This window comes from Corvus brachyrhynchos, unplaced genomic scaffold (genome assembly GCF_000691975.1).
Source record: "Corvus brachyrhynchos isolate BGI_N302 unplaced genomic scaffold, ASM69197v1 scaffold155, whole genome shotgun sequence".
Classification (NCBI taxonomy): domain Eukaryota; kingdom Metazoa; phylum Chordata; class Aves; order Passeriformes; family Corvidae; genus Corvus; species Corvus brachyrhynchos.
This window is the reverse complement of record NW_008238434.1, coordinates 87,218-108,643: the sequence shown is the minus strand read 5'-3', so window position 1 is coordinate 108,643 and position 21,426 is coordinate 87,218. Positions and strand designations below refer to the sequence as shown.

General features: G+C 40.2%; 1 protein-coding gene across 6 annotated transcripts in view; it reads right to left on the bottom strand.

Moving 5' to 3' along the window:
• RC3H1 (ring finger and CCCH-type domains 1) overlaps positions 1 to 21,426 on the bottom strand; it is a 74,858-nt gene that overhangs the window by 37,266 nt on the left and 16,166 nt on the right. For 5 of the 6 annotated variants that reach the window (XM_017736468.1, XM_008635378.2, XM_017736464.1 and 2 more), the window contains 6 exons: positions 15,261 to 15,626; positions 7,818 to 7,938; positions 5,076 to 5,315; positions 3,758 to 3,933; positions 2,729 to 2,929; positions 1,439 to 1,571 (listed from right to left, as the gene is read on the bottom strand). In XM_017736468.1, coding sequence (XP_017591957.1) covers positions 1,439 to 1,571; positions 2,729 to 2,929; positions 3,758 to 3,933; positions 5,076 to 5,315; positions 7,818 to 7,938; positions 15,261 to 15,491 — 1,102 coding nt within the window. In that variant the 5' untranslated portion in view covers positions 15,492 to 15,626. Of the gene's footprint in view, positions 1 to 1,438; positions 1,572 to 2,728; positions 2,930 to 3,757; positions 3,934 to 5,075; positions 5,316 to 7,817; positions 7,939 to 15,260; positions 15,627 to 21,426 lie in introns of those variants that run through there. The other variant, XM_017736465.1, reaches the window with a different exon arrangement.

The following is a 21,426-nucleotide window of genomic DNA, read 5'->3' as shown; positions in this document are numbered from 1 at the left end:
ATCACAAAACTTGACTAGGCAAATTTATAAAAAATGTTTTACCAGTAGATAAAAGGCATCCAGCACCTTAATTCTGGGACATTTAGCTCTTACAGAATAGCGGTATCTACAAACTTAAGACCGAACTGCACAAAATAGCAAATGAGTCAGTAAGACTATAGTTAGCATATCAAATTATTTCCTTCTACAAGAACTTTCACATTTCAGAACTCCAGAGTAAAGGCACTGCACAAACTCTTCTCACAATGAAAAACATCAGGTTCAAAATCCCTCTTTGCATTCAGACTCCTGAAGGTAAAATCATTCCATATGAATACGGTCATCGCTGGCCTGATTACACCAGCACAGACATGGAACAACAACAGAAATTAATGCTTCTCATGTGGAAAAAAACATCAAAAGGCAAATCTATGAATCAGACCACCATCTAAAACACCGTGAATAAACTGTACAGTCTCAATTCTATAGGAGCACCTTTTCTTTTTAGCCGATTTACTTTTCTAAGTTTTTGAATCTGTTCCAGCAGCTGACACTCCCACTGTGTGCCTGCACATTCTGCTGCAAAGCACAGCAGTTCAAAGTGCCTTTCAAGATCTTTAGCAGAATTAATTACATTATATTCCACTCACAGGGACTAAATTCTTCCAGAAGTGCTTCAGTGTGCTTCCCTGCTGTTCTTTAGGCAACTCAACAGTACAGAAAAAACCACAAAGACCAGACCTGGTTAGTGAAACCAAGGGAGGCTATTAGTGATGCCACTTTCCATATCAGTTTTTTGCTAACAAATTTGCAGTACACAGGTTTGTCCCCAGCTTGTTCCAATATGAAAGATTTGGGAAGAAAGCACTGCATTTCTTTTAGCTGTGAAGTACAGCTGGTCCTCGTTGGAAAGGAAGTTTAACTTCTGTTTGTTTAAACAAAGCACAACTTCTCATCTCCTGAAGTTGTAGTTTGTATCTTTTTACTATTTTGATATATAATACTGATATTACAAATTTTAGCAGGTATAAAATAAAACTTCAGCCATAGGACTTTGTTCTGTCCCTTTCCTTCCCCCTCAGGTGGTCCATCCTCACAGCACTGCTGACTTTTTCAACAATTTCTATCCTTCTCTCCTCTGTCAACAGCTTAGGTTTTATTTCTCAGTTAAATTCTTTCCAACTATCTTCCACTTCCCAGACTCTTTCCTACCTTTGCAGAACTACATATGAACAAGAAAAATACTAAATTCCATAGGGTAACAAACCATTCTTGTCTACACTGACTTTTGCCCAGCTTCTCTCTCTTCAGTCTATCAAAATTCTACTTTGGAATCCAAAACTCTCAAGTTGAGTCAGAAGGATGTTTCCTTACACTTGATGATCAGCTTTCAATCCTTGAACAGTATTAACCTCATCTTGCTGAACTTAAACGTTTTCATAAAAACATCCAGATTTACCTGGACTGGGATCAATATTTGCCAGGAGTTCTAGGTGAGGTCGAAGACGATTCAGGTTAGCTGGATCTCCAGTCCTCTGAAGAGCAATAGTTAATTCCTGAACACTCTGTGCAAAGGAGGCTGGGGTCTGCAACTTAAAAAAATTATCATAATTAACTTTCTACAGGCATAGTAATCCTCATGGTTTCTGAAGGCTGCTCCACAAGCTCACAAGAATTGTCTCCCAAAACTGAATATTAACATCTTTCACAGAAGCCCATTCCAGCGAACCCTTTCTATCAAGAATGCACAGTTCTTTGACACTGCATTAAATTACACCTCTAAATAGACAAAATAAAGGCTGGTATTATTGCTAGCAATAAAATCTATTTCTTTTGTGTTGTGCTGCCACCCAGGAAAAAAAATGGGCCATATTAGAAACCATTTAATTTAGATTTCTGGAGAGTCTAATATCTCCAATCCCCAAACCAACAGGTTGGCACCCTGCTTTAAACGGAGCACAGCAAGCAGAAAATAAAGAACAAGATAGTCGAAGGAAAAGATAGCTAGCAATGTTCCATCTCCTAACATCACATAATTCCAGTATTTAACACCCTTAATTCCACCTAGGTCCTTCAGGAGATGTTTGGCAGGACACTTGAAAAGGTGGGCAAGGGCATAAATACATAGCAGACCCATCTTGAAACTAATCCTCTTGCACAGCAGACAAAGCAGTTGTTTCACAGCTTTCGTAGCCATTCAACAATGTTCAGTTCTTCCCACCTAATTTAGGCATTTACAAATGAGTCCCCTAATCTTAAAGTGCATTTATCCTATGTTGTTTCTGAATGCAAAGAGATCTGGGCATTTCCAGAGCTTAAGTATTTTATTTAGGAAATGTGCTTTTACCTCTCTGTCTTACTTCAGATACAGACATGGGGACTCATTTTTTTTCCAACTTATGCTCTAATTTCCTGCCCGGAAACATGGACCATTAGCCTCTGTCACTACACTGGCACTTATCAGCTGTTCATAAAGGTCACATACCAATTGTTTAGCTAAACTTTGTGGGTTTCCATCTGCAGAAAGAAGTAAAGTAGCAAGAAATGTCAGGATGGTAGAGGGAGCAAGATTCATTAGGTTACAAATACATATTCTAATTATTTAGAGCATAACAGGCTTTGAAATAACAGGACAAATGATTAATGGGCAAGTCCATGTGGGCACAGTTTCTAAGTTCAATGTTACAAACATTTAAACCTACTACAGTTGCAAACAAGATGGACTTGGGCTGATTTTAGGTGGCTTTACCTTGTCAATGATACTCTGCATGTGGGATTTGTGAGACTGGTCTCCATATAACAGCGAGGACCACTGGTCTGGTGCAATGCGCAAACCTGCTTCCATAGCTATTTGAACTATCTGGGAATCATGTTCTCTTCTCAGAGCTTCGTAAGTCCGAAATTCCTCCTTCAGTTGCATCAGGGAGGAATCCTCATCTCGCTTGGTCACCTAGTAAGGAGAAATGAGCCAAATACAATTAAGCAGGATAAGCCCAAGATTATGTGAAGTCCAAGGTAGGTGATGTCTTCAGTCAGCAACTAAGTCCCTCTCCCAAACTAAAATCAACTGTGACACTACTCAGTGAACACCAGTTCCTACTAAAGTAACACACGCTTCATATAGTGAAACTACTATAAAATGGATACAAAGCATTATTTACTTGGACTGTGACTCACATTGGTCGAAGTGTCACACTTCCTAAATGACTTTACAGCATCCACACCTTCAATCAAAATATTTTGTTTGCATTGCAGAATTTTGCTTGAGGGTACAATTAGCAAAAACAAAGCATTTTTCTACTAATTTAGCAAAAGGAAATGACATTTGAGTTGAGCATCCAGTAAGAGATATTAAATACTGTAAAGCACATTAAGCAGTTTCAGTTTTCTTCTTACAGCTGACAGCCAGAAGTCTCCTATTTCTTTGATTCTAACAACACCACAACTGAATTAATAGAATTAGGAATTTTTCAGCTTTAAGCCACTTCTAAGAAGGTAAGTATGCTGCCTTATATACAGGTTTTGTAACTGTGCCTCTACGAAACTGAACAGAGGCAAAACCTAACTTCACAGCTTCACGTCACTGTTTCAGCCTACACTGCCATCATAGCTGAACAACAAAGAACTCTCTAAATTCATGTGGGACATAATGAGCAATACTTTCTCTAACTACACGTATTTTTAGGCACATTTAATGTTACAGGACAATGAAAATTTAAAGTGAAAACCAATGGTTTTCATAGTATTATGAAACCTCCAGGCAGAATCTTCTTCATACCTTGAAGCATGAGGCTCTGTAAAGGAGCTGGACAACATGCCCAATGCTAGTTTTGGAAGCCTGAGGGAATCGCGGCTCCAGTCTCTGCACCACAAAGAGAACCAAGACCTTTCGTGACAGAGCAGATCCATCTTCCAAAGCCAGCAGAACCAGCTTTAAAGCCTCCTCTTGCATTGCTGAGAGTCAGGGGAAATGCAAAAAGAGACAAAGGATGAGAGAAGCCTAAGCAAAATTTTAGCAGTTTCTTGTTCACCTACAATTGGGATAACAGCTAAAAACTCCCACCAACAGACACATAAACCCACAGAGAAAAAAGGGAGCTGAGCAAAAAGGGAGGGCAAAGAGAGAAGGAACCCTTCCAGATTCCCAGACTGTGACCCAGGAAAATACGACTTTTTACCTTTAAAATTAACTATCATTATTATGATTTTTTAAATTGTATTATTATTATTATCATTATTGTTACTACTACTACATAATCTATTTTGGGTATCATCTGATAATAAGATTCCTTTGTTCCTGTCTGTACACCTCTTGATCATTAATATGAGTTTTCAAAGTGTATTGCCTATGCCCCACACTTATCCCAGAAGAAAAAGCTGACAGGCAAAGGAAGAACAAGGTTCATTCCCATGCAAGTAAAAAAAATACCACCGAGTGCCCACACCAATCAACCAGACTGCAGCACCACTATTTTGCTATGTAACCAACCTCTCTCCTTCCTGAAGTGGTATGAAAGTTAGTATCTCAAAGTTCATCTGTTTCAGTCAGGAAAAGCTTCACTATTTTTTCTTTAAGAAATTGGCTTCATATTTCAATACTCAACAAGTGAAGTCTGTATTTTCAATAATGAGACCTTTTTTTTTTTAAACAACATTGATTTCTTTCTAGTATTTTAATTTATAAATACACAATTTCTTAAAAATGTGCACATGTAACTGTAACAAATCTATCCCCACAACTGCTTTGTATGTTTATTGCGAGAGAAGGAAAAGAAGCCATGCCAGTCACTTCCAGTAACCTTATTTTTTCTAGAAAGGTGTTCAAGGAATAGCAAGTGAGAAGCAATGTGTCATTTATCTTATTACAAGAACAGAAGGACACCTATTCTGAATTTTACAGGAGACTTGAAAAAGCATTAAAACTATGAGAAAACCCAACAGCAGCAGCCCAACAGATGCATAATTAATTCTGCAGGCTACTATTCAGAAATTTACCTGTTGCTTAATAAAATCACTTAGGCAATTGGACAGGCATTTATCAACTGCTCAGTTCTAAATTGCTTCTAGTACAGCTGTGATACTGCAATGTCACTTACCTGGCCCAAGGAACTGGCACCCTCTGGCTCTCACTGCAGCCCAGAGGTTGGAGGAGAGCTGCTGAGGGTTTTGATGCTGGAGAATGAGCTCTGTGACTGTTCTTTCACCCAGTGACCGTGCTGCACGCATGGCTCTGATCCGCCCTTCCTCCTCCACCAGCTGGCAATGTACTAATGTCACAAGTTTCCTCTGCATGGGACGACTCAGCACACTCTGAGTAGTACTGTTAAGACCCACACCTTCAAAACAAAATGAAACAGAATAAGCTACCTTATATTCCTCTACTTGTGCTAGCCTTCAGTGACTCTACTGGACAAGTGCAAACCTAGTTCTCCTGGTGTCCATTTGTCAAAGGGAATACTAGTCAAGGCATATCAGAAGTTAATTTCTGCCAGATTGTTTCACTTGGCAATAAAAATAGTCTTCTGGGAGTCAGCTTCCCCACAGGCTTAAGTTTTGTGATTGACTGATCCGGCTTTTTAAGAAGATGGAACCTGTAGTGAATCCTTTCCCCATGCTGGTAGTTTGTTCCACACTCTCCGGTACAGATTCCCAGTTCATCCCTTATTAATGGACTTTAGGGATCACTTGGACATTTGTTTGTTTTCACAACACATTTCATTTCTTGCCTACATGCGGTATCTTCACTGTTTTGGTTGAGAGCTTACATGAGTCCTGAACTGCTTGGGTAATGTTTAATTATGTGCCAAAACTCTGAATCACAAACATGCTGAGAGCCACTATATTCAGGTAAAAGGAATGAGTGACTCACTAGACATACAGCTGCCATGCTGAGTTTGCTCTACAGCCAGAGCTTGTTCACTGGGCCACCACTTCCCAGAGTGAAACTACTGTCACATTGCACTGGTTGCAAAAGACTCAGACAGCTTCTCAAAAAAATTAATTTTTGAAAACCTGATGCCCATGATGCTCAACTTCACTACCTGGGCTGACAAACTGTCCAAATCCAGCACATGTAATATATATTATATCCATACTCTTCAACACAGTGCAGGTTTGCTAACTTGGAATTACTGTCATGGGTTAGCAAGCATAGTCCTGGAAGTAATGTTCTTGCAAAGGGGTGCTTACAGCTTCCTCTGTGACCTAACAGAACCTATCAGCTGGACATTTTGAATATGGACAATTCTTTGAGCCACTTAAAATTGTGACCGCCTCTGTGATACACACTTAAGAATAGACAAACCTCAGGCAGATCCCATCTCTCATTTCCGGTGCTGGGACAGGTGGCTGCGGGCCCCGTGCGGGGGGCCAGCGGGCCTGGCCCAGGCCCTGCTCGGGCCAGGCCAGGGTGGGCCATGGCCATCCTGGAGCCAATGGGCCCTGTTCCACCCACGGAACCCTGCCCACAGCCCTGCTATGTTGCAGCCGGAGCGGCTCAGCTCCCCCTCTCCAGGGTGGCCAAAATTCAGCTAAAGCTGCTCCGCTGTCTGGCAGAGGTCATGTGACCAACATCGATCAGTGACATTCCAGCTGCAAGGCCTAGGTGAGATTAACCCTTTTAGTGCTATGAAGAGCTGAAAACCTGAGGGAAGAGAAAGAGGAGATGCTTAAAGCTGAAATTCTGTTGTGAAGCTATGATATATCAGAGTACCCGTTGTAATTTCATGAGAAGTTTGAATAGGGAGAGATGGAAGCAATGAGGACTTTTGCTCCAAATGGAAAAGGAGAAAACCTCAGTTCCTAGAGATGCTCCCAGAGATAGTCCTAGAGATGAGGATGAGGAGAACCCTTTGCTCCCAGGGAAGGAGAAGGGCCTCTGTTCTTAGAGATGAAATGCTCCCAGAGATGGGTGAAGAGAACTTTTGTTTCTGAATGGCTCAACCTTAAAATCGTACCCCAGTAATTCAAGAGTGGACCCTTGAAAGCAGTTGTGGGAAAAGCTGCAAGTTGGGGAGTGGAAGAGACTCACATGCGAGCAGAGAACCAACCCAGGCGGCTGTCTCATTGTGATAATGTTTTCATAGCATGGGCAAGAGATACTCCTCTTCCTAAATGGACTGAACAAGGTTATTATGGAAGTGGTAAACAGACTGAACATCTCAAGGGTTGTCTTTTTACATTGTCAGTGGGAGAAGGGAGAAAGGTGGGGGGTAGGAGAAGTGTTCTGAAGGTGTGGTATGATTTTTTTTCTTCTTTTAGGTCTGTTAATAAACTTCTTTATATTCTTTCAAGTTTGGTGCCTGCTCTGCTTTTCTCCTAATTCTTATCTCACAGAAGGTAAATAGTAATGAGTATTTTGGACCAAACCACTAAAATTACCCAGATTGACCCAGCTCTTGTATATGACCTTGTATAAACAAAGTATTACTTATAACTTTCCTTATCTATCTTATAAGCAGTAATTTTCTCATATCAGTTCATTTATCTTCTACAGAAGAGCTGCATTACTACAGTTATCACAAAGCAGAACTGGAAAAAAAAGGGCAAAATTATCTATTTTTACTTACTCTGCAAAGATCAAATGTTTGTCTCAACTCACTACACCATGGCCAAACACCTCAGCCTTTCCTCTGAATTATTTTTGACACCTTCCAATTCTACACCCCCCTCCCCTCCAGGAAAACATAACCTTAATGTGTAAGAAATCTGTTTAAATTTGTTTCTAAACTAGGTTTATATCTATTTTTCAAATATACAAACTAATAATTTGGATAGTTTGTTTTGCATCTTATTTGGTTTTTTGCTTTCATTTTCCAAGGAAGCAATGCAGGAACTACCTCTTGCACTGCTGAGTGGTTTGAGGTACAATGCCAATTCTTCCACACATTTCTTGCCCTCCTCATAATGCTTGGTATCTTCAGCTCCACTGCATAAAGTAATCGGCTGCTGCTCAGGAACCTGAAGAGAGATGACATGTACATCTTCTATGAATATGTATAAATAAGTGGCAACCATGCTTATAAACACTTCTTACTATAATGCATTTCCTGGATTTTCCCCCCCTTCTGTGATTTTTCTATATTAGTAAGCATTTTTTCAGCTTATTTACTGAGCAAATAGCATAAAAAAACCCCAGTGAAAATGAAAACCAAAAGACAGAACTTATGTTTAGTAGACTTCTTTTATTTAGCAGCTGAAAGGAACTAGAAGCAGAAGGCTTAACCTGGCACTTCCTATAACTATAAAACTTTGGCTAAAACAGAACACATTGAAACATCCCCAAAGCTGACTGGCCAAAAAGCTCAGAGGGAAAAAAAAAAAAAAAAAAAAAAAAAGGAGGAGAACAACTCTGGTCTGCTGGTAAGTACAAATTTGTATCTAGGGCCTCACAGCTCTACAATCATCCACGGGTAAGTGACTGCAGCTACTTAAGACTACTGGAGGAAAGACTTAGCAGCAAATACACTAAGACACCCTTGGAACATATTCTGACTAGACCCAGTCACAAAGCAGCATGACCAAGTTATCCTATCTAGTGCATATGAACACACCCCATGAGTATTTATCTGACGATAGAGGCCAATTACATTCTTGGGGGTTTTCTGTTTTGTGTTGTTTTTTTGTCAGGTGACATTTATTTCTTCTTCCAGACATTCACCAGAAATCAGGATTTTTCCAAGGCATTTGGACAACCCCTCCCCCAAGTTAAAATTTTGTTTCTACTGTTCTCTTCATAAATTCTTAAAGCTTTCATCAAATTTGGGGGTGCAGTATAGCACTGTACTCTAACACTTCCCGACATCACTGTTCAGCATTCAATCCAAGATGACAGTACAGAGAATTGGAATTCCCCCATTTAGTCAAAAGACTAAAGACAAGCACTTTTTACATATGCTGCCAAAGTGCACATTGATCTCAGACTACTATTTCCAAGTCAATCCCCATACCAGTGGTAATAACAGCACACTAATCCTACATAGCTGCTTACAGGGATCAACCCAAGCCTTCAATCTAAAAGGAAAAGCCTTTAATGCTTCAGTTAAATACAGCTACAAACCTGCTCACCTTCGTGTATAATCCAGCCATGGCAAGAGCAGCATTATGACAGCAGCACCAAATAAAAGCAGAAAAAATATATAAAAAATATATACAAACACATATATAGTTGCCATCATCACTGTGACCAGCTTTCCTATCAATTTTAATAGAAAGCGATGCTTCAACCATATGATCACACTTCTCCTTAGGCAACAGTTTCACCATGCTAAGTTTCTCATTTGACAAGTAGAGCAAAATATAAAGTTACTACCTTGCTTTTCCAGCAGGCAACAAAGAAAAGTCTCAGACTGCAACATATCAGCTGCAATTAACATAGTTAGTATCATCCCAAAAACTAACATAAACAAGATAGAGGCTGTGTGTGATCTAGGCTTTCATTCCTTCTAAAGAGACAAACAAACCCAAGTTCAATCACACTGAGACAAGGTTAGCCTCGATACTTTTCACTGACAGAAGTTAACTTGTGATGTTCTGTGGGGTTTTCGTTTTAATTTTGGGCCAGCATTTGTTCGGGGGTATTTTGGGTTTTCGGTTTGAGAGGTTTTTGCGTCTGTAAGCAAGAACACTTTCAGCAAAAGGAGATTTTGCAACTCTATTAGAGTGATCAGCAGTAAACCATCACAACAGCCTTATCTCGAGTGGTTTCTTAGGATTTGGGGAACAATTATTAACTCCTGCAATATTTGCCTGCATCTTAACAGAATATTCCACCACCACCTTTTCAAAGGCATTGCCATTTTAGCAGTCTGCTCTTGCCAGGGAAGTTGCATAGCAGAAATGACTTACTGAGCAAATGACACTTCTCAAGCATATGTGTCCAGACACTGCACCATCTCTGCCCTATTTACTGCTGTCATACATTTTGTGCAAATTCCTACTTGCTCCTGCCAGCATTCCATCTAGCACCGGTGACAACCCAAAATACAACAACAGCATCACAACCCCCAGCAGACAAAGGAGGCTCAGAACAGATGTAGGACAGGAAGTCATGTTCAGGCCTGGATTTCAACCCTGAATTGAAGAGGGTTTAGTACACATTCAGAGCAGTGGTTCGGAATGCCAGACACAGCACAACTCCACCAGAGAGACACAAGGACTGTCTAGGCAACTAACAAAAAGCTTCCCCTCCCCCCAGGGAAAAGCTGGAAGAGAAAAACTTCCAAGAGCTAATCAAGCTATTCACACACTATCTGCATATCATTCCCATTCCTTCTCTTTTCACGGGAAGCTTCAATGTAAAAATCTAAATGCTTTGTGCAACTGTACTGTTTGCAAAATGAGCCGAAAAGAGATTAAACTTTCATCTTAAACTGGAGTAAGTGTAGTACTGAAGAGTAAAACAGTATGTTTTTTCTATGGTTTCAGGAGTGTTCAGGAGACGAGAATTTATTTCTCATGCACACACACTTCACTCATGCAATGCACCTCACAATAAAATTTACAAGTAATTTTCCTTTTGCTGGTTCTATTATATGTACTTCCAAGACTTATTTTAATATTTTAGCATTAGAATGATTATAAGAACAGCATCTACCAAGAGAAAAATCATAAAGCCATAATTCATAAAAGTGACAGGAAATGTGCATTTTGAGTTTGGCTCCATCATGGAATTGTTGAGGGACAATTGTGAAATAACTGAACTCCAAAGCATTTTCACTCCTCCTTCCCAAAATATCCTTTTAATAGCATGCATGACCCTATGGCCACTGCTGTTTACAATGCCTCTCAGGAGCCTCAGAATAGATGCCCCACAGAATGAACTCGTTATTTTCACCTTCATTCCATATTCCATTCTCTCAGACATCACACCCTTATGACAGTTTCCACTGCAAATATATTCATATCATGTAATCAACACTTCCCAAAGGGGATGAGAGCAAGACAGAAAAATGATCTCAGATGTTTGATTGCTTTAAATCTGTGATTTTGCATGTATCTGCTTTGCCAGTGACTGCCAAGTATCCTGGCAGCGGAATGTTACCCATCAGCATGGCTTGTGGCTGTGGGAAGAGACAGGTTATGACAGCATAAGGAAGGGAACCGGAAAAGAATGCTAAAGCATCATCTCATACCAGGCAGTGATTTTGAAGTGGTGATTTAAGTGTAATTTGATGAAGGAAGTCTGCTTGAGTTGTCAGTAATTACCAATGGATGTCTAATTGCACAGAATGAGGACATATTAAACAAAACAAACCCTTTTTGTATGCTTTGAAAACTGTTTCTAGCAATATTTCCCTCCCCCTCCCTGCAAATGGATGATTTGCTTCCTGCCAAAAGAAACCAAACAAAACCCAAAACCTATGATCTTCAGCTCCTCAAAAGTTTACATCAAAGACAACTTTTTACACAGATAATTCCTCTTTTGTGGCACTTCATTTCACCAAGTTACAATAAAAAATTATCAAACATGACTCTAATAGCTCTGCACTTGCAATCTTCCCCTTTTGAAAGGGCTGTGAGTTAAGATCATGCCACCGAGTCTCTCATCATGCACAACTCCAATGCCTAATGTCTAGAATCATATTTATCATGTCCAGCAGGAGACTATGCCAAAATTAAAGCACCACAGGCATTTCTGCCATTCTGCGTCACCTGTTTGGAATGAGCATGCTGCTGTTTCGTGAGTTAAAAATACATGAGGGAAGAGCTTAGACAACAGATCCATGATTAGGTACCCTCAAAACACTGGCCAGGTGAACACTTGAAATAGTTACATATAGTCAGTCATATGTGGATGCTTGATTAGCTAAAACTCAAAACCTTATTCCCACAGAAAAAAACTTAAAGGATTCCTTTACCCAGGCAATCTAAGAAGCAAGGTATGCTATGAACGCCTTGTTGATTTGTGTCCAACGCCATTGTGTCGTCCTTCCCTCACAACTCCTGCTTAGGTACTCAGCTATGTCCAGCTTCCCCAGGAGTAATAATTCTTATCTTCCCCTTATGATCCCTTTCCCCCCCACCTCATCTTATGCAGCCAAACTTATCTAGACATGGCCTGAGCTACCTAACCAGAGAGGTTGTGACTATCTCATCCTTGCAAGTGTCTAAGGCCAGGTTGGATCGGCCTTGGAGAAACTTGGTCTAGTGGAAGCTGTCCCTGCCCACAGCACGGGGCTAGAATGAGATGGCTTTTAAAGTCTCTCCCAACCCAAGCCATTCTGTGATTCTTTGACCACTGCCTTCCAGAACAGCCCCTGTAACCGGTGTTGATGTGTACTATGCTACAGGGGAGCAGGCAGAAATCTGAGTCTGCAACAGTTAATTTTCACACCAAGGGTGGCTATAAACTGGGCAATGGGTTTCATTTTCAGAAAGGGGTGGGGAGAGGGAAAACTCAGAAAGAGTCTAATTCAAGAAACCAACTCTTTTCACCATTAGAGTGACAAAATCTATCCAGAGAGAGAATGCTACTGTCAGAGAAACATGTTACTGCTTTCCTGGGTAACTGTGTGACAAATTCAGTATGTTTTTCCCAGAAGTACAATCCTGCTTATTTCACCCGCTGTGCTTGTGCAAAAGCCGAAGTGACTTGCCCTGGAATCCTGTCACTGCTGCCAGTTACAGCAGAATAGATTTGTTTCTTTAAACTGCCTGGTCTCCTCCTCCACCTCCAGAAAAAAAGCACTTAACATGTATAAATGTGTGAATTCCCCAGAAGTCACTCCAAAGGGAAAAGAACAAACTGTTCTTCCCCCTCATAGATAAAAGCTTTAGTTGTGCTTTACTGTATTTTCTTCTAAAATGAAACCTGTTTTTTTGGAATTTAGCATTTACAAATAAAGTACTATAGGTCTCTGTGGACTCAGGTTAAGGTGTACAAAGGTTTGTTGGAGATTAAGGGACACTAATGACACATACATGTTCCTGAAACTAAATCCGGAAGTGGAAAAAACAAAACTGGTTTCAACTGAAGTTGACACCTACTCATGCTTTGAAAGCTGGATTGCTACTCACAGACTATTTTTGCTGAAACAGCAGAAGAGTGCACTCTCTTAGTGGGACAGTTCAAAATCACTAGTTTCTCTAAAGTACCCTTTTTTTTCTTAATCTGTCTTTAATCAAGCCTTTTTCTGTAAAAAGATTTTTTTCTAAATGGCCTTACACAGTCTATTGGAAAATAGCAATTGTTTCCCTGTCCTTCACAGCAAAGTAGTGTATTTATTTTCTAGTAGTCCAGTGTCTCGTAAACACTACCAACAGGTGCCAGGACGGGAAAGGGAAGAGAAAGGAGAGCAAGCTATACCGAACACTGATTTCATTCACATGCTCATTGAAATTAGGAGCTGGCAGGAAAGGTGGTTCAAACTTCTCTTAAGGGGAAAGTTTGTCAGTAATAAATACCCAACTAGGATCCGTGGTTATTGTTACAGGTAACAGAATGCTGGGAGTAGCAAACAATCAGAAATGAGTGGCAAGGAACAGGGGTTGGAATAATGTATCTTTTGTTGGCATTTGCAGCTTTAAGGTCATGATGAAACATGGTCCTGTGAATCTTAATGACAAAAAATTTTCAGACAAAAAGGGAGCATAAGATGATGTCATTAGTGCAAAGTCAGAACCCAAAGTTCAGAATGCTCTCAAGACACACTCTACTATAAAACCTTTCTTCATACCTCACACACATGGACGAGAAAACTCTGTCTGGCTACCTAGGAAAACCAGAAAAAAATTCTCAGTTACCTATACAGAGGTAGGGTGGGTTTCCACCTCATTCCAGAGAATCTTGTTTTTATAAAAATTTAATTCCGGCAGAGGTCAAGTTGAAGTTATCATACAGCTTCTCATAAAGCTTAACAAATGCACACAAAACAACCAAAAAATGCAAGGGGAAAAAAAAGACATTTATCACAAATGTGGACATTCAGATGCAACTGGAACTATTCAAGAAACTGCAGAGAGGAAGGAAGAGCATATAAGAGAGAAAGAGAATTACAACATTTTTAATGACATCACCCACAGATTTCATACTGCTTAAAAGCTCTTCAAAGATGGCAGCATATCACAGAAATTGGAGTGCACAATCTCACTGCCTCCTCTTGCAGAGCAGGATGAGTCACTTAGCACAGCCAGAAACACCATTTGATTTTGAGCTTCTGAAATAACCACTGGGCCATACGCCAAGAAAGAAAAACAACAAATTTGCCATATTACTTGATGAACTAACAAGTGGCAAAATCACATCTGGAGCTGTAAGTCCCAGTGCCTAATAAAAAGCAACATAAGAACATCTCTCTTTCCCCCACCCCTTTTACAGCTCTTCCACAATTCTTTCCTTTTCCCCAAACTACGTATCTCATTGAATTTTTCTGCTGCCTTTAATTTCACTTAGCCCAGACACTGAAGCAGTACAAAATAAAACAGTAACCCCTCTATGGTAACTGCATCCCATCTACATTTTCATTCCTCACCCATCGGTTGTCCCTCCTCTCCCAAGACCACAATCCTTGGAAGGTGTAGGTCACAGAGAGCTACCTGAAACCTAACATCAATAAGCTTTTGCCAGCTTAAGTCTCTGCTGCAACTGAGCAGGGTGATCCTGCTTTCCACACACCCCTGCCCCTTCTTGGGGCTCGTCATCAGTACCAGTGCCACTCATCCCTCTCATACCACCACTTCAAGTGACCTCACCAGTACCTATTCCAGCAAAAAGGGGAATCTCAAGCAGCCTTCCCTCCCTCACCAATATGGATTTAGAGTAATGTGTCAGCTCAGGAAGTTGTATTTCCATTGCATAGTTTCAAATGAGGCTGTACGAAGGCTGCTACCAGAGAGACCTGTCCCACATTCTTTACACTCCCCTCCTGCTTTTGGGACAACCAACCCCAGGTCTCACAGGGTGAATACAGTAAAGCACATAACCTACCACAGAAAAATGTCTTCCCACAAAATAAGCTCAGTGATCCAGCTCATCCTTTTGGCAGAGCGTGGCTAGGTAAGAGTCAGGGAAAAAGGACGGAAACACAACAAACCCATTCTGGCAACAGCCCACAGAATTAGACGTAACGAAAATCACAGTCAGTGACCAGCAGAACCAAGATTTAAACTATTGTTCCAGGCACCTTTACTACTTCTTGTAGACATCTACAAAAAGATAGATGCCTTCTCTTCACATCATTAACACAGTATCCTTTATTATTCCTGACTTGTCCTCCTAAAAGAAGGAAAATACTGAAACAGATTTTAAAAAAAAAAAAAAAAAAAAAAAAAGGCATGGATACCTGAGCACCCACAAGTTGCAGCAAGGCTGAGTTCACAGGAAGGAGTTCAATGTCAGTGTTGATAGTGGTCTGGTCAAAGGGACATGCCTTACGGTGGAGCTTGTTGAGGCACATCTTGCAGACAGTGTGGCCACAACCCAAGCTGATGGGCTTCCGGATTGTTTCGTCGAAAGTCTGTGTGCAAATTGGGCAGGAGAGAAAATCCGTCCATTGTGGAGCTTGTACAGGCATTGCTTCAGAAGTTAATTGACAAGACAAAAATCTAAAGCACAGATTCCACTGGAATCAAAATTTTGCAAAAAAGTCTGTTTGGTTTTAAATATCTTCTGTAAGTACAGACAGTCAGCACATAGTGTGAAACATAACCTAGAAGAAAAAAGAAATACAAAGTCAGCATTCTGTACTGGAACAGGCACATGAGCTCCTTTGTGCTAGGGAAATAACCACTCATCGAGGTGTAGCTGAATTAGGAGTGCAGTTCCAACATTAAATACTGGATTGAGTCATGACTTGCTTTAGTTCCAGCTAGACTCTGGCACTGGAAAAGCCAGTGTAAACCACTTCTGCTACTATACAGCTTAAAATAAATCAAGACAGATAACTATCACATTGAAGTCTTAAGACAAATTAGCTTTTAGCTTTTATGTTCTCTCTTTATAAATGAGCCAACTGACATCACCAAAATTTGAATAAAAAAGACAATTCCACTAATCCACTTTTGTACAATATTTATTGTACAAAATAAATAATTAATTAATTATTTAAATATTTTTGCTTAGACAAGGCTTCATCCAAAACCTCTACCACAAGCAACCTTTCTTCAGAGTCCAGTGGGCTCTGGATTGACACGACTCTGGAAACGTGCGAGCTGCCCAAGTCTCAAGGGGGATAGGATAAATGGTTCAGGGTCAGTCAGATACTGCAATACAGCTCTCATACATCACTCAGTGATACTATGTGCTGCTACTACAGCACCTTCACACAATCTGATCTGTACTGAGCTGCACAGTGCCACATGGACCCATCCAGGCACATCTCAGATACCCTGGGAATCTGCATGCACTCCTGCATGGAATTCAGCATTGTTAACTTGCCCTCTGTCTGCCATCCAAGCGCCTCCATCCTTCAAAAGCTGGATGACCATTTCTAGAAATCATTTACGACTGGAAGACTGACAATTGTTCCTTAACCATTCCTTTTGTAACTCAATTTATATCATTCATTGCCTGCCTAGAGATTATATTGACAGAGAAAACAACATCTTTACTCTGTTGAGAAACCACACTGAAACTACAATGGAAGAAAAGCTGGGAGGTCTTTATTACTTAGCACTTTCAAATCAATTACTAAAAAGATCAAATGTTACTCATTCTAAGGGAATGGAAGATAAGATATCCCTTTGGGACAGGAAAAAAGCAGAACTCATATGAGGAGAAATATGAGTAGAAGAGTAGGTAGATCAAATGATATGAAAAAAACATTATCAAAAAGAAAATTGGTAATAAAATAATTTCTGATGTCTGCCTTACTTTCACCAGTGGAGTTTGGGGGAAAAAAAAAAGTGCAAGTCACTGATTCAGAACCAGTGTTTCTAGATCAAGCAGCAAAACAACAACAAAAACCCAACCCCAACCACCCGTATGTGTTAGTTTCTCTTTCCCACACAACACTGGCTTCAGTTTCAAACCAAAGACTGCACACTTGCTTGCTAGCATCTATTCTGACAGAAGGTTCTTACAAAAGCAAAATAGCAACTTTTAATCAAATCTTCAGCTTAAAAAACACATTTACAATTAAAATGTACATTCTAAATGTGAAGAGAGAAACTTTATATCAGGACCTGTGCAATTCAGAGTCAAGGCATTTTAAAACAGGAAAAAAAACTTATATAACGCTAATATAGAGACTCTGAAAAGCCTCTGCCACAAAAGGCTCCTTTTTTTCAGAATTTAGTGCAATGTTGTTCACAGTTAACATCATTTTGCTGAGGTAAACAATTAAGTGTTACTAGTTAAGCTTTTAGCCATGTTTCATCAAACACCTAACCTTAGCTCCAAAGCTAATGAAAAGGAGCTGTACTATGATGATTCCTCTGAGTCCCTTCCAACTCAGGATGCTTTATGATTCTAGGGGGAAAAAAAATTATTTCTCTCTTCAAAAGACAATATACAATGCCACACAACCTCCGGTTCCCAGCCAATAAGGAATCAATAAGAAATCAATATTACCCAGGGAGGGTGGTACAAGGAAGAGGCACCACATGTGGTTAACCCTACCATCACAACTGCACAACGACAAGATGTCAAGGTTGTTCAGGGTTCCCCCTTCCAAAATACCTCTTTAATGGTAAATCAGTCATTTTTTTCCATCTTGTCAGCATACAGTCAAATCATTCCCATTACTACTGTATCACCATAACCCAAATGAAATCTTCTATGCTTTTAGGTTACTCCACTAAGAGATGATGACGTAAACCATTCCGCATATTTACTTCCAAGCCTTCCCCGGCTACCTGCCCTCTTATATACTGAGTAAAGTTTGGTAACAAGCTAGAATTATTCTTTGTAAACCAATCTGCAACAGAAATTGCCAAGAAACTCCACAAAACTCCTTCTGCAAAGAGCAGTACACAGCTTGATAAATCTACTGTATGTATGGCTGTGCTATGAAATATCAATTGAGGTTCAAAATTTAAGAGCTGAATCATAGCTCTTCCTTTTGACCACACTGCTATTAGAGTATCTAGCAACAATTTCCCAGACTCCTCTGCAATTCAGAAACAAACTGAACAGTCTATTTAAAACAAATTATTAGCCAAGCATTCAGGAAAAGAAGTTTTTTACTAACGGAAGAGATTTAAAGTCAGAAGCTAACATGAAGCTGTACTATCAAGTCTAGAAAGCAGATGTGAACACGGAGACTCCACTATCCCAAGCTGTGAACTGGAAGAAAGGAGCTGAATGCAACTTTAACATTAGTTAACTAATTAAAAAAAACAAACAGCAAACAGAGCCATGTTGCTGCTTACCTGTACCTCTGGCATAATGAAATAGGTCATATTTATTTACAAACTCAACAGCTGAAAGAGAAGTTCAGGGAGTCGGGAGATGGAGGGACTAATTAGTGGCATCTGTGATCCTGTATCAAGGCAGACCTCAAAAGGCTGGGGAACAAGGGAAGCAAAGCTTATACATAAGCACAGCTCTCAGAGACTCTGCAGTGTCTGTGGTTGTGTCCTGGTGCCTAAATGCCAAAGGAAGGCCACAGACAGCACTGACAATAGAACATACAGCTGTGAGAAACCACAGAAAGTCGTCTATTTCAGCACAGTCTAGCTGCTGGAACAGACAGCTAACTGGTGTGATGCAGCCAACCTTTTCCCCACAGAAGAAAACAACAGCAGTTGGAAAAACAAACCCTGTGCTGCTAATGAATCTCCACAGCAGATCAGCACAAAACTGTGGCATTCCTTTGGTCCCACACAAGACAGGAATGGCATAACAGGGACTGAGGATTCACAAGCCACATGCACACAAGCTGGCACCACACCAAGTACTGCTGGTACCATAGTTTTCTACATATATGGTCCTATTTTCCTACCAGATCTTCAACCTTCAGACAAGGGAGCCGAACCAAGCACTGAGATACAATGTAAATCTCTTCCAGGCACAAAGCTTACAGATGTAAAGAAGTGAAACTGTGAAAGATAGCTATGCCTTGTATCAAGGTTTGTGACTCATTATGACCTTGAAAATAACTGGAAAAAAACCCAGTGTCTAACTTCAAAGAGCTACTTTAAACAGGAGACATTGCAACAATAGAAACAATGGAAATAAAACAGTTTCATTATCACTGTCTGCAACTGGAACCATCACCACTACAGAAAGAGAACACTCCCTTCAACACATACAGTAGGAAAAGTATATTCACTTTTATAGTACAATGCTTTTAAAAAAATGTTTCTCTTCATCATTATACCAGAGGTGAGCAAAACACAAAGAATGCAAAAATTTATAAAAGATATAACTATTTAAATAACCGGCCTCCCAATAACATTATGGCATTTTAAACCCACCTCAATTCACTAAGTATTTCACACTCAACGGCTTCTAGCACTGTAAAATGCATATCCGTAACACTTCTTGGTGCATGATTGAAGAAAATAGATATGTCAAAACCCAAGAAAGCAAAAAACTAAAAAGACACATCCACAGTACCTAAACTGGAAGGAAAAAAAAGGTGCAATTAAAACTGAAGATGCCCCAAGACACAGACCTTGAATACTACACTGAAACCAGAGACAGACTGATTTTGCTATTTCTGAGTTTGAAAATATAAAATACCTGTATGCAAGTCTCATCCTCCTGTTTAGCCCTGCATAAGCTGTTTTATCCACATCTAGAACCACCTGGAAAAATGTCTCCTCTCTTCTGGGCCTCCCAGCCCCCAAAAAATCCTTGAAATTCCATCCTTCAACCCCGACTGGAAATGTCACGCTGTAATCAGATCAGTGACCTGTCTCCTCTGGGACCCTGCCAGTGCTTCAGAGAAAGACATGATCATTCCATAAACCAGTGGAACAACCACTCAGTCCTTACTCTGCTGGACTACAGTGCAGAGGGCTGAAATAGCCTCCAGTCCAAGGTGTGTTATGTTTGTGGCAACCAGAGTCTTCCACATGTCCTTTGCAGATTCAACTCTTCACAAAAAGATGTTTGTAAAATGAGGGACAGTCTGTAACAACATCCACTGGCATCAAGTTTCACACACGATGACACACAGGAAAACTCTGCTTTCAGTTTGAATTAAGTGCAATCTCTGAGGGAGTCCCCTGGTGCAGGTACCAAGCACACCCCAAATTCTCTCACAAACATGTTATTTGGACCCAGCATGCTCTAGCATGGACACATCACATGCTGTTTCGTCACTACCAAGTTCACATTGCTCTCTCCCAGCAGCAGCCCACAACAAGTCATGTCACAGCTTAAGCAGATGACTCAGCACACCTAAGGGGCACCCTTTGCTCAGCTCCTGCCAATTCAGTAGATACAGCTCTTAAGAGCATTACTCCCTCCTGAGTTTTATGTACTCCCACAGCATTTCATTACCCAAACAGCATCATCACCTTCTTAACCAAAATTCAGTTAAGCTGAAGCTGTTTCATTTTTGTTGAGTCTTACTCCTAAGCTAAAACAAGCAGAGCTTCCTGTCACAGTTACCAGTGAACACAAGTAAAGTCTATTTAGTGCTAAGCTTAACACTACAGTAGCTCCTCAGAGCCAAAACAAACTTAGGTTTGCCAACCAAACTGTTCATGCAGATACAACCCTTGAATAATCTATTATTTATTCTAATAAAGAAAACACCATTTCATTAATTCTTTTAAAGACTCTTACTCCTTGATAATAACTTATACTTTTCTAAGAAAAAGTAACCAGGCACAGCTCTCTCTTCTGAGAGACTGATTCTGTGGTACATTAACTTCTTCAAAACCTCTCTGACACTTTGAGATTAAAAATAAATCAACAACCTAAATTAAATTAACAGACAACAGTAAAGCAACTCCTAACTCATAAGGATTACCAGATACCCATAGTACAATTCCAGCCAGCAGCTGAACCTCCTCCATTCTTGTCTAGTGCCAAACAGGCAAATTTTTGCTGGTGCTTCACAGAACTTTTTGTTTTCTACTCCAGCATGCTCGTCGTAATGAACAGTATTTCTGAGTACACTTAAGCAGCTTTCTTCTTTTCCCTGAGCAAATAATTTAAAAAGTCCTGAATTTCATATTAGAAGAATATTGACCTGACAACCCATGGGAAGCCCTGACCAGCTAAAAGTAATGTGTTCCTATACAAGCACCCTGTACTGCCAACTTCACGGTTCACAGAAAAGGATAAGTCACGCTAGCTGTGTTTTCCATATCCAGTTCCACAGAAAAACCTCTGAAAAAAATTAGAGAGATGGAAAGTCCATACCTGATCAGAGGTAGAAGAGTAGGTACAATAAAAAAGCTTCTTACCTCTGCCTAGTAAGCTCCATGAACAACACATACCATAAGCCCAGAAGAGTATATCCGATAGATTCAGGGATTTTTCCCCTTCCTGTTTGCTCTCTCAAACTTCTCTGTAAACTCTCCACTGGGAGCAAGTGCCTGACTTCCTCA